The following is a 20,216-nucleotide window of genomic DNA, read 5'->3' as shown; positions in this document are numbered from 1 at the left end:
CAAGGAATCAAACAGACAAAATAAAATGGCTCGACAATGTCTTTGGATCAACAACGCAAGCACAAACAGGACAACTGTCAAAACTAAGGAAATTTAGAACACGTTATATTTTGCAGTCGTTAAAAGAACTTGTGTAACTTGGATGCTTTAAAGATGTCACATGGCAGTTGTTTTTTCCTATGTTTTTGTTTTTTGGGACTCTTAATTTGTAGTTTCTTTTCCTGTGTTTCATCGTAGGCATTTAGCTATTTAGTTTTGATGAGACTCTCTGCTGGTGGCTTCATTATTTTTTTTTCCATTCACAGACTTTTCCAACCTGCTGGCTCGTTACTTTTCTGTGTGCAATTTAGCTGAGGCCAATAAAATGTTAGAATGTCCCTTTAAATTGCCAGTAGAATTAATGAAGGTTTATGATGGCCACAGTTTACCTTAGAGTACTATACATTTCTATTGTCATGGTTTCTTTTGGGAATAATTGTTTCAAAACGTTGGATCAACGAGCGTACAATAGATTGGCTTCTGAGGTACCACAGTATTTCAGTTAGACATAACAATGCAACATACAGTACCCCTAATTGTTTATCATCCATGGACCTAAAAATGTCTGCTGACGCATTGATGACCTTGCAGGCTCCTGTTTATTTCTGGCCTTGCGGCAGAGCTGTGTGCAAAGTAGCAGGACCAGATGACAAAAAGGGGCCTCAGAAAGAGTGAGCTCACTCCCATTTGCATTGATGGGGTGATGAAGGCATACGAGGTCCCCCCTGGGCCACAAGTACAGGCCTCCAGCAAGTTAAATCCCGGTCTGCAAGCCCTTTGAGCCAGGTGTGAGGGGCCCCCAAGAAGGAACAAACCCACATCATTTCACTAACTGGTCACAGACACCTCCAGGGCTAAGAGAGCAACAAGAACTGAGAAAAAGAAAAAACAAATGCAAGATGGAGGTGCAGATTGTGAAGTACAATGGCATTGTTCCAAGGAGTGAAGTCTGGGAACGTGCCCTTGTAAAATGAATGCTCACTGGGTGCAAGTGTGAATACTTTTTCCATCTTTCATGATAGTTTCATTGATTCATGGAGGGGCTTTCAAAGGCTCCCCTGACAGAAAAGTTCAAGGCTGTCTTCCTTCTTTTGAAAAATGGCTCAGTGTTTCACTTTTGTGGGTCATTTACGTGACACCATTTTCAAATTAAAAAGCATAAAAACATTGTTGTTGGTAATACAATATTAACTATATGTACCGTATTTTCTGGACCATAAGGCGCACTGCCAATGAGCGGGTCTATTAAGGTCTTTTTCCATACAAAAGGCTCACTGGACTATAAGGCGCATTAAAGGGGTCATATTAGGATTTTTTTCTAATTGTAAAACACTTCCTTGTGGTTTACATAACATGTGATGATGGTTCTTTGGTCAAAATGTTGCATAGAGTATGTTTTTCAGACCATCTTCAAGCCGCATACTGAGCGTTTCTTCGGGATGCGCCGTTTTGTGGACGGTCTTATTTACGTGGCTAGCCTTCAACAGCGTCTTCTTCCCATCATCTTTGTTGTAGCAGTGTAGCGTGCAAGGACGGGAGTGGAAGAAGTGTCAAAAGATGGAGCTAACTGTTGTAATGACATTCAGACTTTACTTAAATCAACAACGGAGCAGCATCTTCTCATCCGTGGCTCACTAGCGCAACAACACCGGAAATGTTCTGTGGATGAACAATGTAAACTCACTACACCGGTAGTTTTTAGCGCTTTCAAAGCGAGATATAAGTTAGAACTTTAAGCTACTCTATATTAGAAATGGCAACAGCAGAGGGTTAATGCCCAATAACAAGAAGATAGACAAAAAGAAGAAGCTTATTGATTACGTTATCGCCACGGACTACAGTTGCGGACGTGCGCAAATTTTCAGGACTTATGCAGATCTCAAATACACATCAGCAGGTACCAGAAGGTAGGAAAATTTGGTTTTGCATATTATTTTGAAACAAAACACCAGATAATATGTCTGCTAATGGGTGCCATTTTGCGGTCCTTATACACACACCATAGTAATACTTGTATCTCTGACTACAGTAGCTGTAATGGGCTGACAATCCATCAGTGCAGTTTCAAAGTCATACTAAAACATTTTGACAGATTTTTCAGTGCCGTGTGTAAGGTTCTTTATTTTCAGTGGAACATTTAAAGTTTTGGTGTTGTTTACTGGCGTCATATTGCAGTCTACACACATCTCTTATGTGCGACTACTCTGTACTACTATCATTACGCCATGTACTAAATAAAATTGTTCCGAGGTCGGTAAGCACAACCAGAATTATTCCGTACATTAGGCGCACCGGGTTATAAGGCGCACTGTTGATTTTTTAGTAAATTTAAGGATTTTAAGTGTGCCTTATAGTCAGAAAAATACTGTACTACATACACAATTAGGAAACAGGTCTCATAATGAACAAGTTGGAAAATGCCATTATCACTTCTGCTAAGAAGCCAAAGTTGGAGGAAATGCACGCTAAAAATCTTAAGATGTCCCACTGTGGCGTATTTAAAGTGTGTGGACCAAAATATTGCCTTGATGCTGAAATTAAGACAATTTGAAATTTCAAAAGGTCTTTTAGTGAGCAAAACTTGGAAAACACTTTTGTGTGTCTATAGCTTTAATGCTAACGAGGTGTGTTTGTCCACCAACAAGCACTATTGTGCACTTAATCCACTTTTTACATATACACTGTAACTTTGAACGTGTCGAAAATATAATATATGCTTTAATCATAATACATGTTTTAATGTAACATTAAAGAGTGGGCGAGGAGGACATTAGTAAAGCATAGCTACGTTAGCAGGCGTACTAACATTTTAACAGCAGTATCATGCCTCGGTTGGTCTGTTCTCCGATAACCCCCCCCCAAAAAAAATAATCGAACTTACAACGCACATGTTTTTAGCTGACGGACATTTTCATTTATTCATTTTCAGATGTGCGGTGAAGCCTTTTTTTATTATTTACGTAATAAAAAACATACTGTAAAAAACGGCGTGACCAGTCAGGAGAAAAGTGGTGAAGATTCAAATCAGAAAAAGGCTCTTCTGTGAGGTTTGTACATTTCTCATAGAGATGTTGAAACATGAGGAGAAGAAAGGAGCGTGTGATAAGGGTGTTTTGATCAGAAAGGGGAGTGAAAAGATATGAGAAGTGGTCTCATCATTCATCGCACGATGACACCAGCATCTCCTCCAAAACCTCCTCCTTCGCCATAGTTCAATCAGAGGTTCAATTGAAGCCGGGAACATCAAGAAGGAAGTCCAAGCAGGGGTCCTGTTCATGTTTATAACCTGCACGAGGCGGCCAACAGAAGTGCCTCGCACATTTAGATAAGGTCATTGGTTAGACACTTCCTTGTGGTCCAGATAAAATGTTATGAATATGCGTTGGTGTACATTTTGCCAAACATTCCTCAGTTTTTTGAGTCAGTCTGCAAGATGTTTGATTGTGGAGGCGTTCCGAGATTGCAAATGAAAGAAACAACGCCCCACCATCTCCTCAAGTATCGTAATTAATCTTTTGAAAATGTACACTTTTTGAATTTATACTTCATTTTGAACTTATTCCTCAAAGACGTCATCGCTATTTTTTTCCGAGACACGGTAGAAAATAAACATGATATAGATTTCCTCGGCCACAACATTTGTTGGGTCTGCTCCTGTCTCTGCCCATGCTCTCTCCACCCCAGCGGACGGTCGCGTGGAACACTGCAGAGGCCAACACAGTGTATATGTTTTTCTTTTAGTTTTTATTCATAGCTGTATGTAGACGTGGCTGGTTGCATCAGCTGCTTTAATTTCTTTAATGTCCTTTGTCTTCTTTGATGTTTGATGTTTCCCTCTTACACACATGTGAGAGGGATGTGTACTATGGCTGTGAGTTGTTTTTTTTCCCCTTGGCCTCAGTCTGGACCCCCTCTCCAGGGCCCAGGCTTAGACCGATTTTTTTATTTTATTTTAATCTTCAGTTTTTTTCTCCCATTCCCCCCACTTGTTTACCTGTATCTCACCTTTTTTGTAAGGGGCGCTGGAAGCCGGCAGACCCGTCAGCGATCCTGTTCTGTCTCCCTGTAATGTTTGACTGATCTTGAATGGGATTGTGCTGAAAATTTTAATTTTCCTGAAGGAACTCTCCTGAAGGAATAAATAAAGTACTTTCTAATCTAATCTAATCTAATCTAATCTAATTAGGTACTCCTGCACAGTCGATCAATTCAGAGTGAATACAAAAAATTACAAGTCTGTGTTAATATGCACAAGCCAAGATTAGATTTAAGTAATACATTTAACTTTTTTGTTTCCTTATAGCCTCAAGCAAAAGGGAGATGAGTTAGCCCATCTCTGGGTAAGAGCTTGACTTTATTTGAATAAGTAAGTCCACTTCGCTGACTGCAAAATCCCACAAACAGAGGCATGCAAAAGTGCATGCAAGCTCACACTAAAGTGCATTAACCTTGTGATTTGATGCTTTGGTATTGTTTGACGTGGATAGCCAACATTTATTAAGTCAGGACAAATTTAATTAATCAACCTTTAAGTGAATAAACACAAATAGCATCAACAATATGTGTTGGAATTAGGGACCCACAAATGCAAGAAAAGTCAAACAAAAATTAAAATAATAATATTACATACTTGTTACGCCTCACTTTTTGTGTGATTCCAGGTTAAAGGGATTTTTTTTCCCCAAAATGTTGCCCAAAAAAATTAATCCCACGTTGACTCAGTCTGTATGAATTTTTTTCCTTTAAGTACAACTGGATAATAAGCCACCGTGAGGCCAAAGAAAGTTGCGAGTGTCAGTACTTTGATAAAGAAAGCAAGAAACACTATTGAAACTTAAAAAGAACTTGGTGCAAAGTACACATACTTAACACTTCTTCCTCTGCACTCATTGTCCTCTTCACCAAGAAAGGTCTTCAATAAAGGTAAAAGGGATGTTAAATGATCATTTATACATTTAATTCCTCATGTTTCGTGATTTCCCTTTGTTTTTGTAGACCGTGAATTTTGCTTATTGTTTTTGAGAACACTTCTTAGTTGTTTATATTTTTGGAACAATTTGGGATTCATCCGAACTTTTGGAACGGATTACTAACAAAAACTGAGGACAAGACATATGCCAAATAATGAGGGGAGTGAGAAAATATTAGGTTTTATGATTACCCTTAACCCCGACCCTCACTACCATGGGACAGATAAAATAACAAAAAACTCAAAACTTGACCTAAACATTGGTGTGAGGGGGTTATATAGCCGATTCACCAGTTCCCATGGTAACAACACGTGGCTGTGGATACATTTAACAGGAGAAAAGTGTTGAACTGATGAAGCTCTGGGGCTGCACTGTCAACTTTGGAGAGTCATTTACCTCTGAGGATGTAATTCTGGTAGTTCTGGTCAGCTTCAGCTCCCACTTTAATCAGACACGTCAGTCCCTCGGCCACCACAAACTCGTGCACCAGGTCCTTGTCATCCTGGAAATGGAAGGAAAGAACAAGACTTTAAGTAGTAGTCGATACTGTCACACTTTACGTATGAATTTGCACTGACAGTATTTGGTAAAAAAAAGATTGCACATGCCTCACGACACAGCATGTGAGGAACTAAATTAAACATAATGAAAGTGCTCTGATTCACGCCTCTATTCCTACAGTCTCTGCGTGCGTGTGTGTTTAACAAAAGCAAATAACCGCCAGGATATCTAATTGTGCAGACAAACATTAGCATTTGGCTGTAGTGAACCTCCTGATGTAGTTTTTTTATTAACCTCTGGTATTTGAAATATAGTGAGAGGCTGGCAGCTTTGTTGACATCTGCATGCATTTTGAAATATTGCGATTCAGCTGTTTGTGTGAAATTCACGCATTGTTGTAATTAATACTGACAGACCAGTTTGAGCATTTTTCTATTACAACATTGGTTGTGTTGCTGTATTGTCACACAATACAGTGTATACATGACCATGCAATAGGACTTCAACAAACAATTATTTCAATCATTTGTTGCGTCTGTGACTTTTTAACAAAATGTAATTCCTACTCATTTTAAAAAACTATTTGTAAATTAAAATGTAACAAAATACACAAAATACTGATGTTTCTTTGTTACACAAAGAATAGAACCACGGTGAAAAGTAAATCAAAGGATTTTTAATGTCCTTAAACATGTGAAAAATCAATTAAAAATTTATTTTTATCCAATGCTGTTAGGGTTATTTATCGAAAGAAACACATGTGTAAAAAAAAACATTCCTGGTGGTCTACCAATTTGAATTTTATGAAGCGACCGACAAATCCTTGTTGGTAGGGGTGCCAAAGCCCCCAAAATTGATACTCTAAGAAGAGAAGGGAATTCTCAGGTAAGGATGTTTTCACTCTACTGTGGTGTAAAAAGGGTTAAAATCCAAAGGAGCGACACCTGTCATTCAAATATAACTGTCTATCTAATAATAGAAATAAAACTATTGATCTAACCACTGTAGTATCGACCATGAGCTGATACTATACATGGTATCGTTACTGTCAATACTTGTATCGATTCGTCCACCTTTGATTCCATTTAGAAGCTCTAACTTGCGGTTAACCTGTCTTCTGACAGTGAGTAGTGTAGCATGTTTAGTTATTGTTCATCCTCCAGTAACACTGGTAAAAACATTTTCTTTGCCGCCCTGAAGACGAGGATTACTGACTTAAAAGTGGCTTTGCACTTTGGAGGGACACTAGCCGCTTGCAAATATGCTACATTGCTTTGAGGAAGCGGTCGTTCACTTCCATCCATCCATCCATTTTCTACCGCTTATTCCACTTGTCGCTGTCAAATTACCATTAGAATGTGTCATCAATATGCCTTATTACGATGTAACTGTCATAAACTGTTGGCAGGCGTAGTTCAGGAAAACATGACTTTAATAACAGGAACCAGAAAACAGGCGACAAGAAAACAGGAAACAGGATACCAGGAAACCAATCATCGAGCCCTGACTGGAGGGCAAGGCAGGCATAAATAGCAGCCAGCTGATTTACAGGTGTGGCCAGGCTGCCAATCAGCAGCAGGTGAGAGAAAAATAGCACTCAGGGAGACAAGCAGGAAATGGAACCAAAATAAGAGTGCTGACCAGAAATAACCGAGGAAACACAACCCGACGTGAGTGTGACAGATCGTCACAGTAACGGTAGTATTAAAAGCTCTGTCTTCTGCCAAATTTATATCTTTTAGATCATATATTTTCTATACTGCACAACTCTATTTTACTATAGTTGAGCAAAGATCCGTCTTCAAGTGTTGCCCTCCCATTTATTAAGTGAGCGTTGTTAATACATATTAGGGCACCTTGTCTTCAGCGGAAGTAAAAATATAAACAAAATATGGAGGAGGACACGAAGAGTGTTGGACCTGGGAGCGCCTGGCTCACAAACCCTGTTGTACTGTAGAGCAGTTTTCCTTTACCATAGGCTCATAGGTTCATTGTTGGGTTGCAAGAGCCCCATAGAGGCCCGCCAAAAACATCAGATTGTTAGCTGTGGTCTGAATGGGTCACTGCAGTACTCAGTTGTAATAAACTTTTCTACCATTTGTGGCAGTAATGACAATATCAAACAAACAGAAGAAGTCTGGTGCTAAAGTCATAGCGAAGTTTCTTAAGAATAAAAACTATGACTTGTATAGTAAAACTGTTTTCATTTGCACTTACATTTTATTGACATTTTAGTTAGTTAACATTCATTATTAATTTAGTTTCTTTTAGCACAACATAATTGTATGTAAATTATTTTTTCTCAGTTATTTATAAGTCTCTTCTTCTGCAGTATATTTGGTTATTACTTATATTGTTAATCAACCTTACCTAGGCCTAAAGTTTGTATGAAATAACTATTTTTTGGAGATTAACACATGGTTTTATATTATTTAACACGGTTGTACCCGGTAAGACGGTTAGATATAATTATTAAATATGGTTCAAATCAAGAGTAAGATTACTATCCATCCATCCATTTTCTACCACTTGTCACTAATTTAATGTTGATATTTAAGTGGGCCCTGGGTCCCTCTGTATTGGAAAAGTTGGGCCCAGGCGTCAAAAAGATTAAAATCCCCTGCGGTAGATCATCCAAAAGGTTGTTAATGGGGTTGAGGGTCAGGTTCTTACACCCAAAACTCATCCAAGCATGACCTTATAAGTCTAACTCTGTGCAAAAAATGGCATTCCAAAAACTGTTAAAAGCAGGACTTTCCAAAAGTGTCTTGCTAAGACAATTCATTATTCTTAATACTTATGTACACTTGGTACAACCTCCTGGGTTCCTTGCTGTGGATATTGTCTTTTTGGCTATTTCTTTTGTCAGACTTTTGTTTAAAAAAAATGGCCCTGTAGTGCAAAACACAAATGTCCACTGCACAGGACGTCAACTGTCAGGAGGATATGACTCACCTTGAACATTTTAGCAGAAGTTTAAGTGAATTAAAGTGAGGCTTCTGGTCCATGCTAGTTATGGAATGCAGCCCGTCCTGCATCCCTGATGACAAAACCACCTGTGAGTCTCACCTGTCAGTCACATTGTTATTTAAAGCTGAGCTGGAGCATGTTCTGATAAAACCCAGCATTCAGATGGGAAGTAGGAAGACAGCGGAGCAACAGTGGGCTCATCACGATGGCTTCTCCCCCCTGGAGGAGCCTAAACGACTTCTGTAACAGCTTTACCATAGACCAGTGGTTCTCAAAGTTTTTTCACCAAGTACCACCTCAGAAAACACTTGGCTGTCCGAGTACCACCATAACGACCAACATTACAATACAGTATGTAGTAAGCCTAAGGCCCTGTCTAAATTAAGCCAGATAACTCCTTAAACGAATAATTATTTAGCCTAATGCAGTGGTTCTTAACCTTGTTGGAGGTACCGAACCCCACCAGTTCCATATGCGCATTTACCAAAGCATTCTTTAGTGAAAAAAAAAACTAAACAAAAAATTCAAATTGAAGACAATGTTATATATTTTTTTTTACTGGTGCACAAAATTAACCGTATTTGAACATCACCTTGTTCAAAGAACAAAACCAACACAGTGCATGAACTCACAACAAATGACACACCTGAAAATCAGATGAAAAATTAGAGGAAACATTGTTTGGGGGTATCCATAATAGGGAGAAGTTTTTATTTACATGATGAGTCGGGTGTGTCTTGACCTCTGCGAACCCCTGAGACCAACTCACCAAACCCCTAGGGTTCGATCGAACCCAGTTTAAGAACCACTGGCCTAATGATTGTGTCAGCCACACTAGCCCATCGTTTAAGATTCCCCTCCTTGGATAATTTTATACAAGGGTAAGTGTGCCGTGTATATCTTGAATCTCCGGCTCTTAGCTTTGTATGGACTCATTGATTGTTTACAAACTGAGTTCGGAGTGGAAGTGAAGTCAGAAAGACCGCGCCCCACATAGGAAGTGACGTCAGAAGGAACGCGCCACAGCCAGCTTCATAACACTGGAAATATGGAGGCGAGTCATCCAAACATGCCCGTGTTTCTCCTTCTTCTACATGTACAGACGCTTGTGCAAATCACACATAAACACCTTAAGAGAAATCGATTGCAGCTATTTCGGATATAACACTTCTCAGACGGCAAGAGAACTTTCGAATGTCCAGGTCAGCTGTGATTCTACTTACAAAAAAAACTTACGGTAGTCCATTTGTCAAAGGAGTGACAACAAGAATGCGGGCTACCATGGATGTGATTAAAAAAAAGGTAGCGTGTGCTTTGTATTACCTTGCCAACGAGGGAAGACTACGGAAAATATCGAATGCATTTGGACTGGCAAAGCAAACAGTATCAGGTATTGTCCGTCATGTATGTCGCGGACTCAACGTCTAGGTCTAGAATATATAAAGTCACCCAAAACGAATGAACAATGAAGGTGAAGGCAAAAGAGTGAGGAGTGTCCTGACCAGATATCTACATCCCTAGATTGATTGAAGTAAAATGTTCTTTATCACATTGTTTACTTTCACTTATCCATTAAAGATTTGATTATTTTATGAAGGCTCAGGTGTGATTCACTGCAATGTGGCCCCACAGCACACTGGATTCCAGTTAACTGAAATACCACAACACTGGATATTGTTCGGATAAGTTAAATTTAATTTAAGAACTTGCACACAAAGCGACACTGGAGGTGACTATGACGTGTACATTTTCCGCAAATGCGTACTAGGTCGCGTTGCGCTGGCGGACGGAGGGGCGAGGGGATCTTAAACGACCATTGTGTGTGTGTGTGTGTGTGAACAAGGATAAGGTTAGGTAGGATTTACCCTGGATAACCTTAGCCGGCTGAGTGTAAAAGGGGCCTGAGTATGTATTAAAAACAAGGCAAAGGTTTCATTTAGCAAATGTATTGTAATATTACATACAGTTAGAACAGTAACAGTATTTGAATTAGGGCTTGGCGATATGGCCTTTTTTTAATATCTCAATATTTTTAGGCCATATCAGGATACACAATATATATCTCGATATTTTGCCTTAGCCTAGAATGAACACTTGATGCATATAATCACACCAGTATGATGATTCTATGTGTCTACATTAAAACATTCTTGTTCATACTGCATTAATATATGCTCATTTTAAACTTTCATGCAAGGAAGGAAATCTCAACTAAGTCAATTGACCAAAACTGTATTTATTAAACAGTTATTAAACAGTGGCACAAACATTTGTGTCATTTCAAAACAGAAAGTGCAAGATTGTCAGAGACATTTTAAAAAAAGCTATAGGTGCACTTTTGTGCATGATGTCACTAAGATGACATATCAAAACACTAATATTGAGTGCACTTTTTGTACAGAATGCCACTACAATAGTTTAAAACAAAGTGCACTTTTGTGCATGATGTCACACAAGATATATAACTGACAAATAAAAATAAGCTGCATAATAGGAAATCTAATCGCTATGTGGTAGGTTACTGCGGACGTTATTTCCTTATGTTGTTAAATATTTTTTTTATACAGTGTTGATGTGGAAATGGTTGCCTCGGCATTTTGTTGGTGTGGCACTGAATGGTGATGTTGACATGCGGTGTAATCACTCATCATTCTCTAGCGGGTGACTTTTTAAATGATGCTACATATTAGCAGTAATGCTACTTTTTGTAGCAACGATTTTGCCCCACACTTGACAAATTACAGTTGTCTGTTTAACATATTCCCACCTGAAGCCAAACCACCGCCAGACAATGGACCCCCTGCTGTTTTTATTGGGAATTAATTATTTCTTCATTTGTTACCAGATTTGCACCTTCTTTCTCTTGTATTACTCTCTCGCACCACAGCTAACGTTACCATGCTGCTACCTCTCTGTTCGGCGAGGGCGTATACGTATGTGACGTGTGTAAGAAGGTGCGCTTGCTGTCAGTGAGAAGCAGAGGCAACAAAGAGTGAGAAGAGCCTGTAGTGTAATGCCAGCAGCTAAAAGCAACTGTGTGAAAACGTATACTCACATATCACGATAGTCATTTTCTATATCGCACAGAGACAAACCCGGGATATATCAAGTATATCGATATATCGCCCAGCCGTAGTTTGAATATAGGAAAATACAACTTTTACATTACTGTTGAGTATTAAACTCTGCGACTGTTTTTTTTTTTTTTTTTATATTGACCACGCTGGGATTCCGGTCAGAGAACACACGGTCATCATTTGGACTCTTCCAACTTTAATGGTGCATATTGGTTTATAATAGGTTCAGTTAGTATCTGTAAACCACAAACAAACACCCATCAACATTTATGTCATTTAAATAAACAACAATATATATATATTGTGCCTATAAATATGTTCTAAGTGAGGGGTGTCAAACGTACGGCCCGAGGTCCAGATCAGGCCCGCCAACATGTTTTATCCGGCCCGCGGAATAAGTTTGCTAAGTATAGAAATTAAGCTGAATTCTTTGTATCTTTGTAGATGATGCTACATATGTACAAAATAAACCACATGATGTTAGTACACCAGTCAAGGAAAATTATCAAATTATCTTGATAGATTGAAAATTAACACCAATGAGTTGACTGATGAACATTATCATATAATTTATTCAAGAAAATATAAATAACGACGAATAAAGATACAATACTATTAATCCCAACATATAATTGTAAAAAAGAAAACCCAACAACATTATGATTTGTACATTTTCAGAATGTGCCTGTTCTATTTTTATACAAAGAAAACAACCTGAAGTTGTCTCTATTTCTTAGTTATCGTGCCGTGATTTTATCTGTCCGGCCCACTTGGGAGTAAATTTTTCTCCATGTGGCCCCGATCTAAAACGAGTTTGACACCCCTGCTCTAAGTAAAGTACTAGAGACATAATATATTGCATTTTCACAATGGCATGTGAGCTCGCCACATTAGCAGCAGCAGTGCTATACTAAACGGGGAGATGTTAGCTCGTAGCATTCTGACAACACAGCACTAATAATATTAATAAAACACCAGGAAATGTTACACAAACACAGTGATGTCTATTAATAAACTAAATGAGTCTTGTATAATATTTAACATACTCACATCGTCAAAGACTAGAGCACCGATTAAACGTAGCAGAAAAAACAAGCTACCACACATTAACAAACGTCAAACGGGAAGCGGACGTGACACCTACAGAAATGCTTCAAAATAAAGTATCTGAAACGTAGATAACATGGAGAATTCTTAACAAATAACATACCTAAAGGCCTACTGAAACCCACTACTACCCACCACGCAGACTGATAGTTTATATATCAATGATGAAATATTAACATTGCAACACATGCCAATACGGCCTTTTTAGTTTACTAAATTGCAATTTTAAATTTCCCGGGACTTTTTTCTTGAAAACGTCGCGTAATGATGACGTGTACGCATGACGTCACGGGCTGTTTTGAATATGAGCGCTGCACACACACACAGCTAAAAGTCGTCTGCTTTAACGGCATAATTACACAGTATTTTGGAGATCTGTGTTGCTGAGATCTTTTGCAATTTGTTCAATTAATATTGGAGAAGTCAAAGTAGAACAATAGAGTTGGGAAGCTTTAGCCTTTAGCCACACAAACACACGGTGATTCCTTGTTTAAAATTCACGGAGTTGAAACTTTACTATGGATCACAGCGGACATGGATCCCGACCACTTGTCAACCAGCAGGTTTCGGTGAGAAAATTGTGGTTAAAAAGTCGCCACTTACCGGATATCCGCTGAGCTTGCGCCTCCCGTACATCTGCCGTCGATTTCCCTGAGACACTGCGCGTCAACACCCAGCCGTGGACGTACAGTTCCGACTATCAGGTACTGTTAAACTCACTAAAACACTAGCAACACAATAGAAAGATAAGGGATTTCCCAGAATTATCCTAATAAATGTCTCTAAAAACATATGAATCCGTCTCAATGCAACGCGATTGCAATCGTGTATTTTTTTTTTTCTTTCTAGTCCGTCGCTATCAAAATCCTCAAACACAAATCTTTCATCCTCGCTCAAATTAATGGGGAAATTGTCCGAATAGCTGTTTTTGTTGGAGGCTCCCATTAAAATCAAAGTGAATATATGAGGAGACCTCAACATGTGACGTCATCTGCTGCGACTTCCGGTAGAGGCAGGACTTTTCTCTAGTTGCGAACTTTATCGTGGATGTTCTCTACTAAATCCTTTCAGCAAAAATATGGCAATATCGCGAAATGATCAAGTATGACACATAGAATGGACCTGCTATCCCTGTTTAAATAAGAAAATCTCATTTCAGTAGGCCTTAAAGTAATTATTTGGTGAAGCACTAGCTACAGCCCACGTACCACCAGTTGTACCCGTACCACAGTTTGAGAACAGCTGCCATAGACTCAGGCAACTGTACTGTTAAAAACAAGATGATGCGCTGCTGAAAAAGGTGAAATAATTACCTGAAATATCTGCTTGAGGGAAAATAGGGCTCTCCTCAGCTCCCTTCCAGTGGAGTTGTACAGTTTTTCTGTATGGAAAAGGGCAGAAAGAGTCACACATGAGATGTTGTCACACCAGTGAAGCAACGGGACACATTTGTTTTATTCTAACTGCCTATCAACTGGTGCATGCCATGCTGTGTCCATGTGTTCCTCTCAAACACAACTTCCCTATGCCTCAGGACTACCTATGGCAGCAATCATTATCAAGTAGCTAAAACAAAAAACAATCTGTGAGGGAAAAAAAATTGGCCAGCAGATGTCACATCTGCACAGAATTAAGGAGTCGTTTTATTGTGCTGAGAAAGCAGAATCTGCTGCTGACTATTATGCAAATTCAAAGCAGAAGCACCACAATGGCTAAAAGAAGCAATCCACTCATTAGTTTGTTATGGAAACACGCTGGAAACTCAGCCTGGTGATGGACGTGAACCTTCCCTGTCACTGATTTTTTTTTTTTTTTTGGTCATCTGTCACCCCCATGCAGTGTGCAGACGTGTCGGAGGATGGGAGTGTTGAGCACAGTGTAGTGCAGTGTTGTCATCCATCCTGAACGTTTTCTGACTCAGCAGAAAGAGGCTGCAGATACTGCAACTAACTGTACCATGTTGGCCGTTCTATTTGAACGGCATGAGTGACAGGTGCACTTTAAAAAAAACATAGTAAATGAGTCAATAAGTGCAGTACAAGCATGTCTCTGATATGCTTCAATGCAGACAGGAACACGTCCTTGTGCAACACTATGCTTATTGATGTGCAGTGGTGAACGGTGTAGACCGCATTGCACCACAATGATATGAGCTAAAATAAGGACAGTACACACTAGCATATACAGTATGGATGCCTGCACAATATACAGTGAGATATATGAAAATATTAATAATCCCATTATACTGTAGTGCAGTCGTTCTCAAACTTTTTTCAGTAATGTACCCCCTGTAAACATTTTTTTAATTCAAGTACCCCCTAATCAGAGCAAAGCATTTTTGGTTGAAAAAAAGAGATAAAGAAGTAAAAACAGCACTATGTCATCACTTTCTGATTTTTTTTTATTGTGTAACAGTGCAAACTATTGCTCATTTGTAGTGGTCTTTCTTGAACTATTTGGGAAAAAAAAGATATAAAAGTAACTAAAAACTTGTTGAAAAATAAACAAGTGATTCAATTATGAATAAAGATTTCTACACATAGAAGTAATCATCAACTTAAAGTGCCCTCTTTGGGGATTGTAATAGAGATCCATCTGGATTCATAAACTTAATTCTAATCATATCTTCACAAAAAAAAGAAATCTTTAACGTCAATATTTATGGAACATGTCTACAAAAAAGCTAGCTGTCAACACTGATTATTGCATTGTTGCATTTCTTTTCACAGTTTATGAACTTACATTCATATTTTGTTGAAGTATTATTCAATACATATTTATAAAATATTTTTGAATTGTTGCTATTTTTAGAATATTTTTAAAATATCTCATGTACCCCTTGGATTACCTTCAAGTACCCCCAATTGTGCACGTACCCCCATTTAAGAATCACTGCTGTAGTGTATACTGTATAGTCTGTAATGTTGCAATGGGGGTAACTTGACCCATGCATAAGAGCTAAATGCATGGTGGTAGACAACCACAATGCATACCACCGGACACACATGAGCACCTCTTCTTCACAAACAGCTGCTGCTAATCCCATTCTTGAGTGTGAGAAACACACACTGATTGGTGCATTTACCCCTGAGATTCAATGCGAAAGGCTTCTATTCATTATTGTTGCTGGCTAGAGAGTAAATCCCTTTAGCGGATGAACTGAGAAAGAGAGAGACAGAGAGGATGTATGCTGGCAGCCAGTTCTGTGGGCACACACAGCTTACTTCCAGACACCGGACCAGACAGAATAAGCAGCCTGGGTCTGATGTTTTCGGGAGCCTTTCGAGTGACACACATCATTTTCCCACCACATGTGTAGTAGGGCTGCAACCATAATGATCATGTGAACATTATTCCAAGATGTCACTATGTCGACATGAAGATAAATAAAAACCCATTATCTAGTTGCCTCCACCGCGGAGGATGTTTTTATTTTTTGTTAGCAGGGTTTGTAGAAAGAAGAAACATTCAATTATGGCAGGGGAGTTCACTGCAGCTGCACAACTGGTTTGAATGGGATCGTTAATGAGCTTTTGTCTATATGTGCCTTGTGATTGAGTTCAAAGCAGGGGTGTTTTAGCTCAGGAGCCGCATGGAGAAAAAATATATTCCCAAGCGGGCCGTAATGGTAAAATCATGGCATGATAACTTAAAAATAAAGACAACTCCAGGTTGTTCTCTTTGTTTTATTTTGGCCAAAAATAGAACAAGCACATTATGAAAATGTACAAATCACAACTAATCCTCTGGACAAAACACTTCAAGTTTGTTGACAATTCTGATGATGTTGTTGCAGATACAAAAATACAAGGATATTAGACTTTGTCGTAGCGTATCTACAAAGCCAGGATTACACTTTCAGTCACAGTCTTTTTGAGATAAAACAAAAACACGACATGTAAACTTTTCAAGGTATCAAATACCTCTTTAGTCATGTCCACATATCCATCCAGTGCTAACTCAACAAACCGTAAGAAACGGATGTAAAAACTATTCAAAAGGGTTACGTTTTCTCGTTGTTGACAGAGACATTATGGGGAGTAATGGTGTCATATAACCATGTGTTCGAAGCAGAAGACATAAAACGGCAGGTTTTACATTTCATTTGGGTCGAGGGAGAGGAGCTGCAGCCACGCTTTACTTTGCACATCTTGCTAGTCCTAACATAATTGCTATTGTGACATCCAGTGGACACATTTAGAACAGCAGTTTCTTTCATTTAACAAAAAAAAAAATTCAGCTCATTGTAATACTTGGAAAACTCCTCACAAATGCCGGATAAAACCTGCGTCCGTCGGCCGTATGTTTGACACCCCAGGTCCAAGGTGAACCCCAGGGATCCATCCATCCATTTCTACCGCTTGTCCCTGTTGGGGTGGCAGGGTTCCCTGGAGCCTATATCAGCTGCATTGGGGCAGTAGGCAGTGTACACCCTGGACAAGTCGCCACCTCATCACAGGGCCAACACAGATAGACAGACAACATTCACACTCACATTCACACACTAGGGCCAATTTAGTGTTCCAATCAACCTATCCCCAGGTGCATGTCTTTGGAGGTGGGAGGAAGCCGGAGTACCTGGAGGGAACCCACACTGTCACTGGGAGAACATGCAAACTCCACACAGAAAGATCCCGAGCCCGGGATTAAACTCAGGACTACTCAGGACCTTTGTATTGTGAGGCAGTTGCACTAACCCCTATCCCACATGCTGCCCAGGGATATTAAACTAAATTGTTTTAGGGGACATTTCCAGAAAGTTATGGATCGGGGACTGTACTTCTTCATTCTCTGTATATACCAGCGTTCTCTACAGTATACATTTGATTTTGGTGTATTTTGACAATTAAAGAAGCACACTGCCGTTTTTTAAGGTCATTCTGCAAACATTTTTTAAGAACCTGCGGCTAAAAGGTGAGTCTCTCACAATTTTTTAAACTAATTGCACGGTCCACTATAGTTGGGTCGCCCAAATTATGAAAAATAGAGGACCTAAAATGGAACCTTGAGAAACACTACTGGTATAAATAAACAGGTGGACAAATGACGAGTGACTGTATCTGAAGTAAACAGTACAAAATAACAAAATAAATACTGCCGAAAAGGGAGAGGACTTAATGGGATGCTTTGAGGAACGCTTCAGTTATGTAAATCACAAATTTGGACTTGAGTGTTCCATACTACCTAGCAAGGTTAAAATACCAGTACAAGGATCTGCCAATGTGTTTATTGTGGTCCAAGTTCGTCGATACAACAGGAGCACTCTAGTGTTTTTAGCAATTTGCAGCAAAAATGTTATCTCCGAGTTTTAAAGTGAACTCGGTGGGTTGGATTTGGCCCCTGAACTGACAGTTAAATAGCCCTGGTGTACCTAGATCAAGCAATGGAAAATGAATAATGTAAATTTAGCACTTTGTATGATAGTTGCAAGTTTTGACAACGCTCCAATTAATGCCTCTATTCAATTAACTGCAGATTGTACAATAGTTGCAAAGTGCGGGATCCAGAGAGTCACTGGGATTCTGGGATTAGAGCAAGATCAAAAAACCTGGGCATTTTCTTTTCTTTATTTTTTTAGAATATAGCCTTTACAATATATTACATCAGTGGTTCTCAAATGGGGGTATGCGTACCCCTGGGGGTACTTGAAGGTATGCCAAGGGGTACGTGGGATTTTTTTAAATATTCTAAAAATACCAACAATTCAAAAATCCTTTATAAGTATATTTATTGAATAATACTTCAACAAAATATGAATGTAAGTTCATAAACTGTGAAAAGAAATGCAACAATGCAATATTCAGTGTTGACATTTAGATTTTTTTGTAGACATGTTCCATAAATATTGATGTTAAAGATTTCTGTTTTTGTGAAGAAATGTTTAGAATTAAGTTCATGCCTCCAGATGGATCTCTATTACAATCCCCAAAGAGGGCACTTTAAGTTGATGATTACTTCTATGTGTAGAAATCTTTATTTATAATTGAATCGCTTGTTTATTTTTCAACAAGTTTTTTGTTATTTTTTATATCTTTTTTTCAAAATAGTTCAAGAAAGACCACTACAAATTAGCAATATTTTTCACTCTTGTACAATAAATCAGAAACTGATGACATAGTGCTGTATTTTACTGCTTTATCTCTTTTTTTCAACCAAAAATGCTTTGCTCTGATTAGGGGGTACTTGAATTAAAAAAATGTTCACAGGGGGTACATCACTGAAAAAATGTTCAGGACCATTGCATTACATGATAGTAACTTCACAAGATGGCAATAGTTGCATTTAAAGGAGCATTAGTGGTCTGCATCCAACAGCTTTATATACCTTTAAATATGTTATTGTTTGCCAATATATCCCCCGTGATAGAGTGGTGTCCAGTACAGTGAAAATGTGTTGCTACATCACTCCTACACTAAAAGTATGCATTAAATTCCATGCGATCTCGGTTTGAAAGCAGACAAACACCACATGTGGCTGAGAGACCTCATATCTAACAAGGTTGCTTTCTGAAATCCAACACCTCAAAGTCTTTAGTTGCAGTCATGTTGTTGTATCTTTACAACCTAGCGCTGATTTTTGTTTTATTTGGTGAAATAGGATCACATCCTAAACCGTTTGCAGGTTCAGTGCCATACATGGATGAAATGGCTAAAGGGCAGTGTTTGGTCTTGTATGGAAAATGTCACACAGGCAACAACATCCACAAAGAATAAATCAGACTGAGTGCTGAGTCGGGAAACTGAGTAGTGTTGGAAATGAACGTGTTTATAAATAACATGACCGGGCCTTTTTTTGGTTCCAGCTGCTAGATTGTGTGACCAGCGTGCGTTTAGTAAACGTTGCAAACTTATATTGATCCTTAATTATCAGAATTATTATATTAGCTATATTGGAAAGACCAACTGAACTTGACTTTACATATCAGTCATGTTTGTAGTATCCTATATACAAATGATATTGTATTATATTACCAACAAATCAATGAGATCCAATTTGAGAGGTGTTCAACATCTCTTTAAATGAGTACAACAATTATTAATGTGTAAATTAGTGCTGTCAAATTACATTAAAAAAATCTGATTAATCACACTTTTGAATTGGAATTACTCATGAAGTCATTAATCGCATGGCATAGTTAAAGTTTCTTAAAAAGAGCCCAACTTTTGGACACAAACGCATATTTATTGTCAGAATGTCACACAGGAATATTTGTTATGTTTTGATTGAATACACGTTATGTGTTTCCTCAAAACATTTTGGTAACAGTTGTATCTATAGTCCAGTTAGTGTGTATTTTGAAATGATATTTGACAGCGGGCACACCTCACTCTTCTTTACACTGATGTACAACAACCCATACCTCCTTTCAGGTGGTCATCCACACACAGTTAAGGTAAAGGAGCATGTACAGTCAAAATAAATTGCCTAGTTAATTTGCATAAATAAATGCTTATAGCAATAATATTTAGTGATTAATCCCATGAGTAACTTATGATTTTGACAGCCTTGGTATAAATGTCTACAATCATAGGTATTTAGCAAGATGAACCAG

General features: G+C 38.6%; 1 protein-coding gene across 5 annotated transcripts in view; it reads right to left on the bottom strand.

Annotated features, from left to right (window-relative positions):
• The window catches only part of fhod3b (formin homology 2 domain containing 3b), a 242,668-nt gene that overhangs the window by 85,935 nt on the left and 136,517 nt on the right, over positions 1 to 20,216 (bottom strand). For all 5 annotated transcript variants that reach the window (XM_061915920.1, XM_061915923.1, XM_061915921.1 and 2 more), the window contains exons 4-5: positions 13,978 to 14,045; positions 5,406 to 5,511 (exon numbers count right to left, since the gene is read on the bottom strand). In XM_061915920.1, the coding sequence (XP_061771904.1) occupies positions 5,406 to 5,511; positions 13,978 to 14,045 (174 nt within the window). The remainder of the gene's footprint in view (positions 1 to 5,405; positions 5,512 to 13,977; positions 14,046 to 20,216) is intronic.

This window comes from Nerophis ophidion, linkage group LG11 (assembly GCF_033978795.1).
Source record: "Nerophis ophidion isolate RoL-2023_Sa linkage group LG11, RoL_Noph_v1.0, whole genome shotgun sequence".
NCBI lineage: Eukaryota > Metazoa > Chordata > Actinopteri > Syngnathiformes > Syngnathidae > Nerophis > Nerophis ophidion.
The sequence above is the reverse complement of the archived record's forward strand: the minus strand, read 5'-3'. Positions and strand labels throughout refer to the sequence as shown.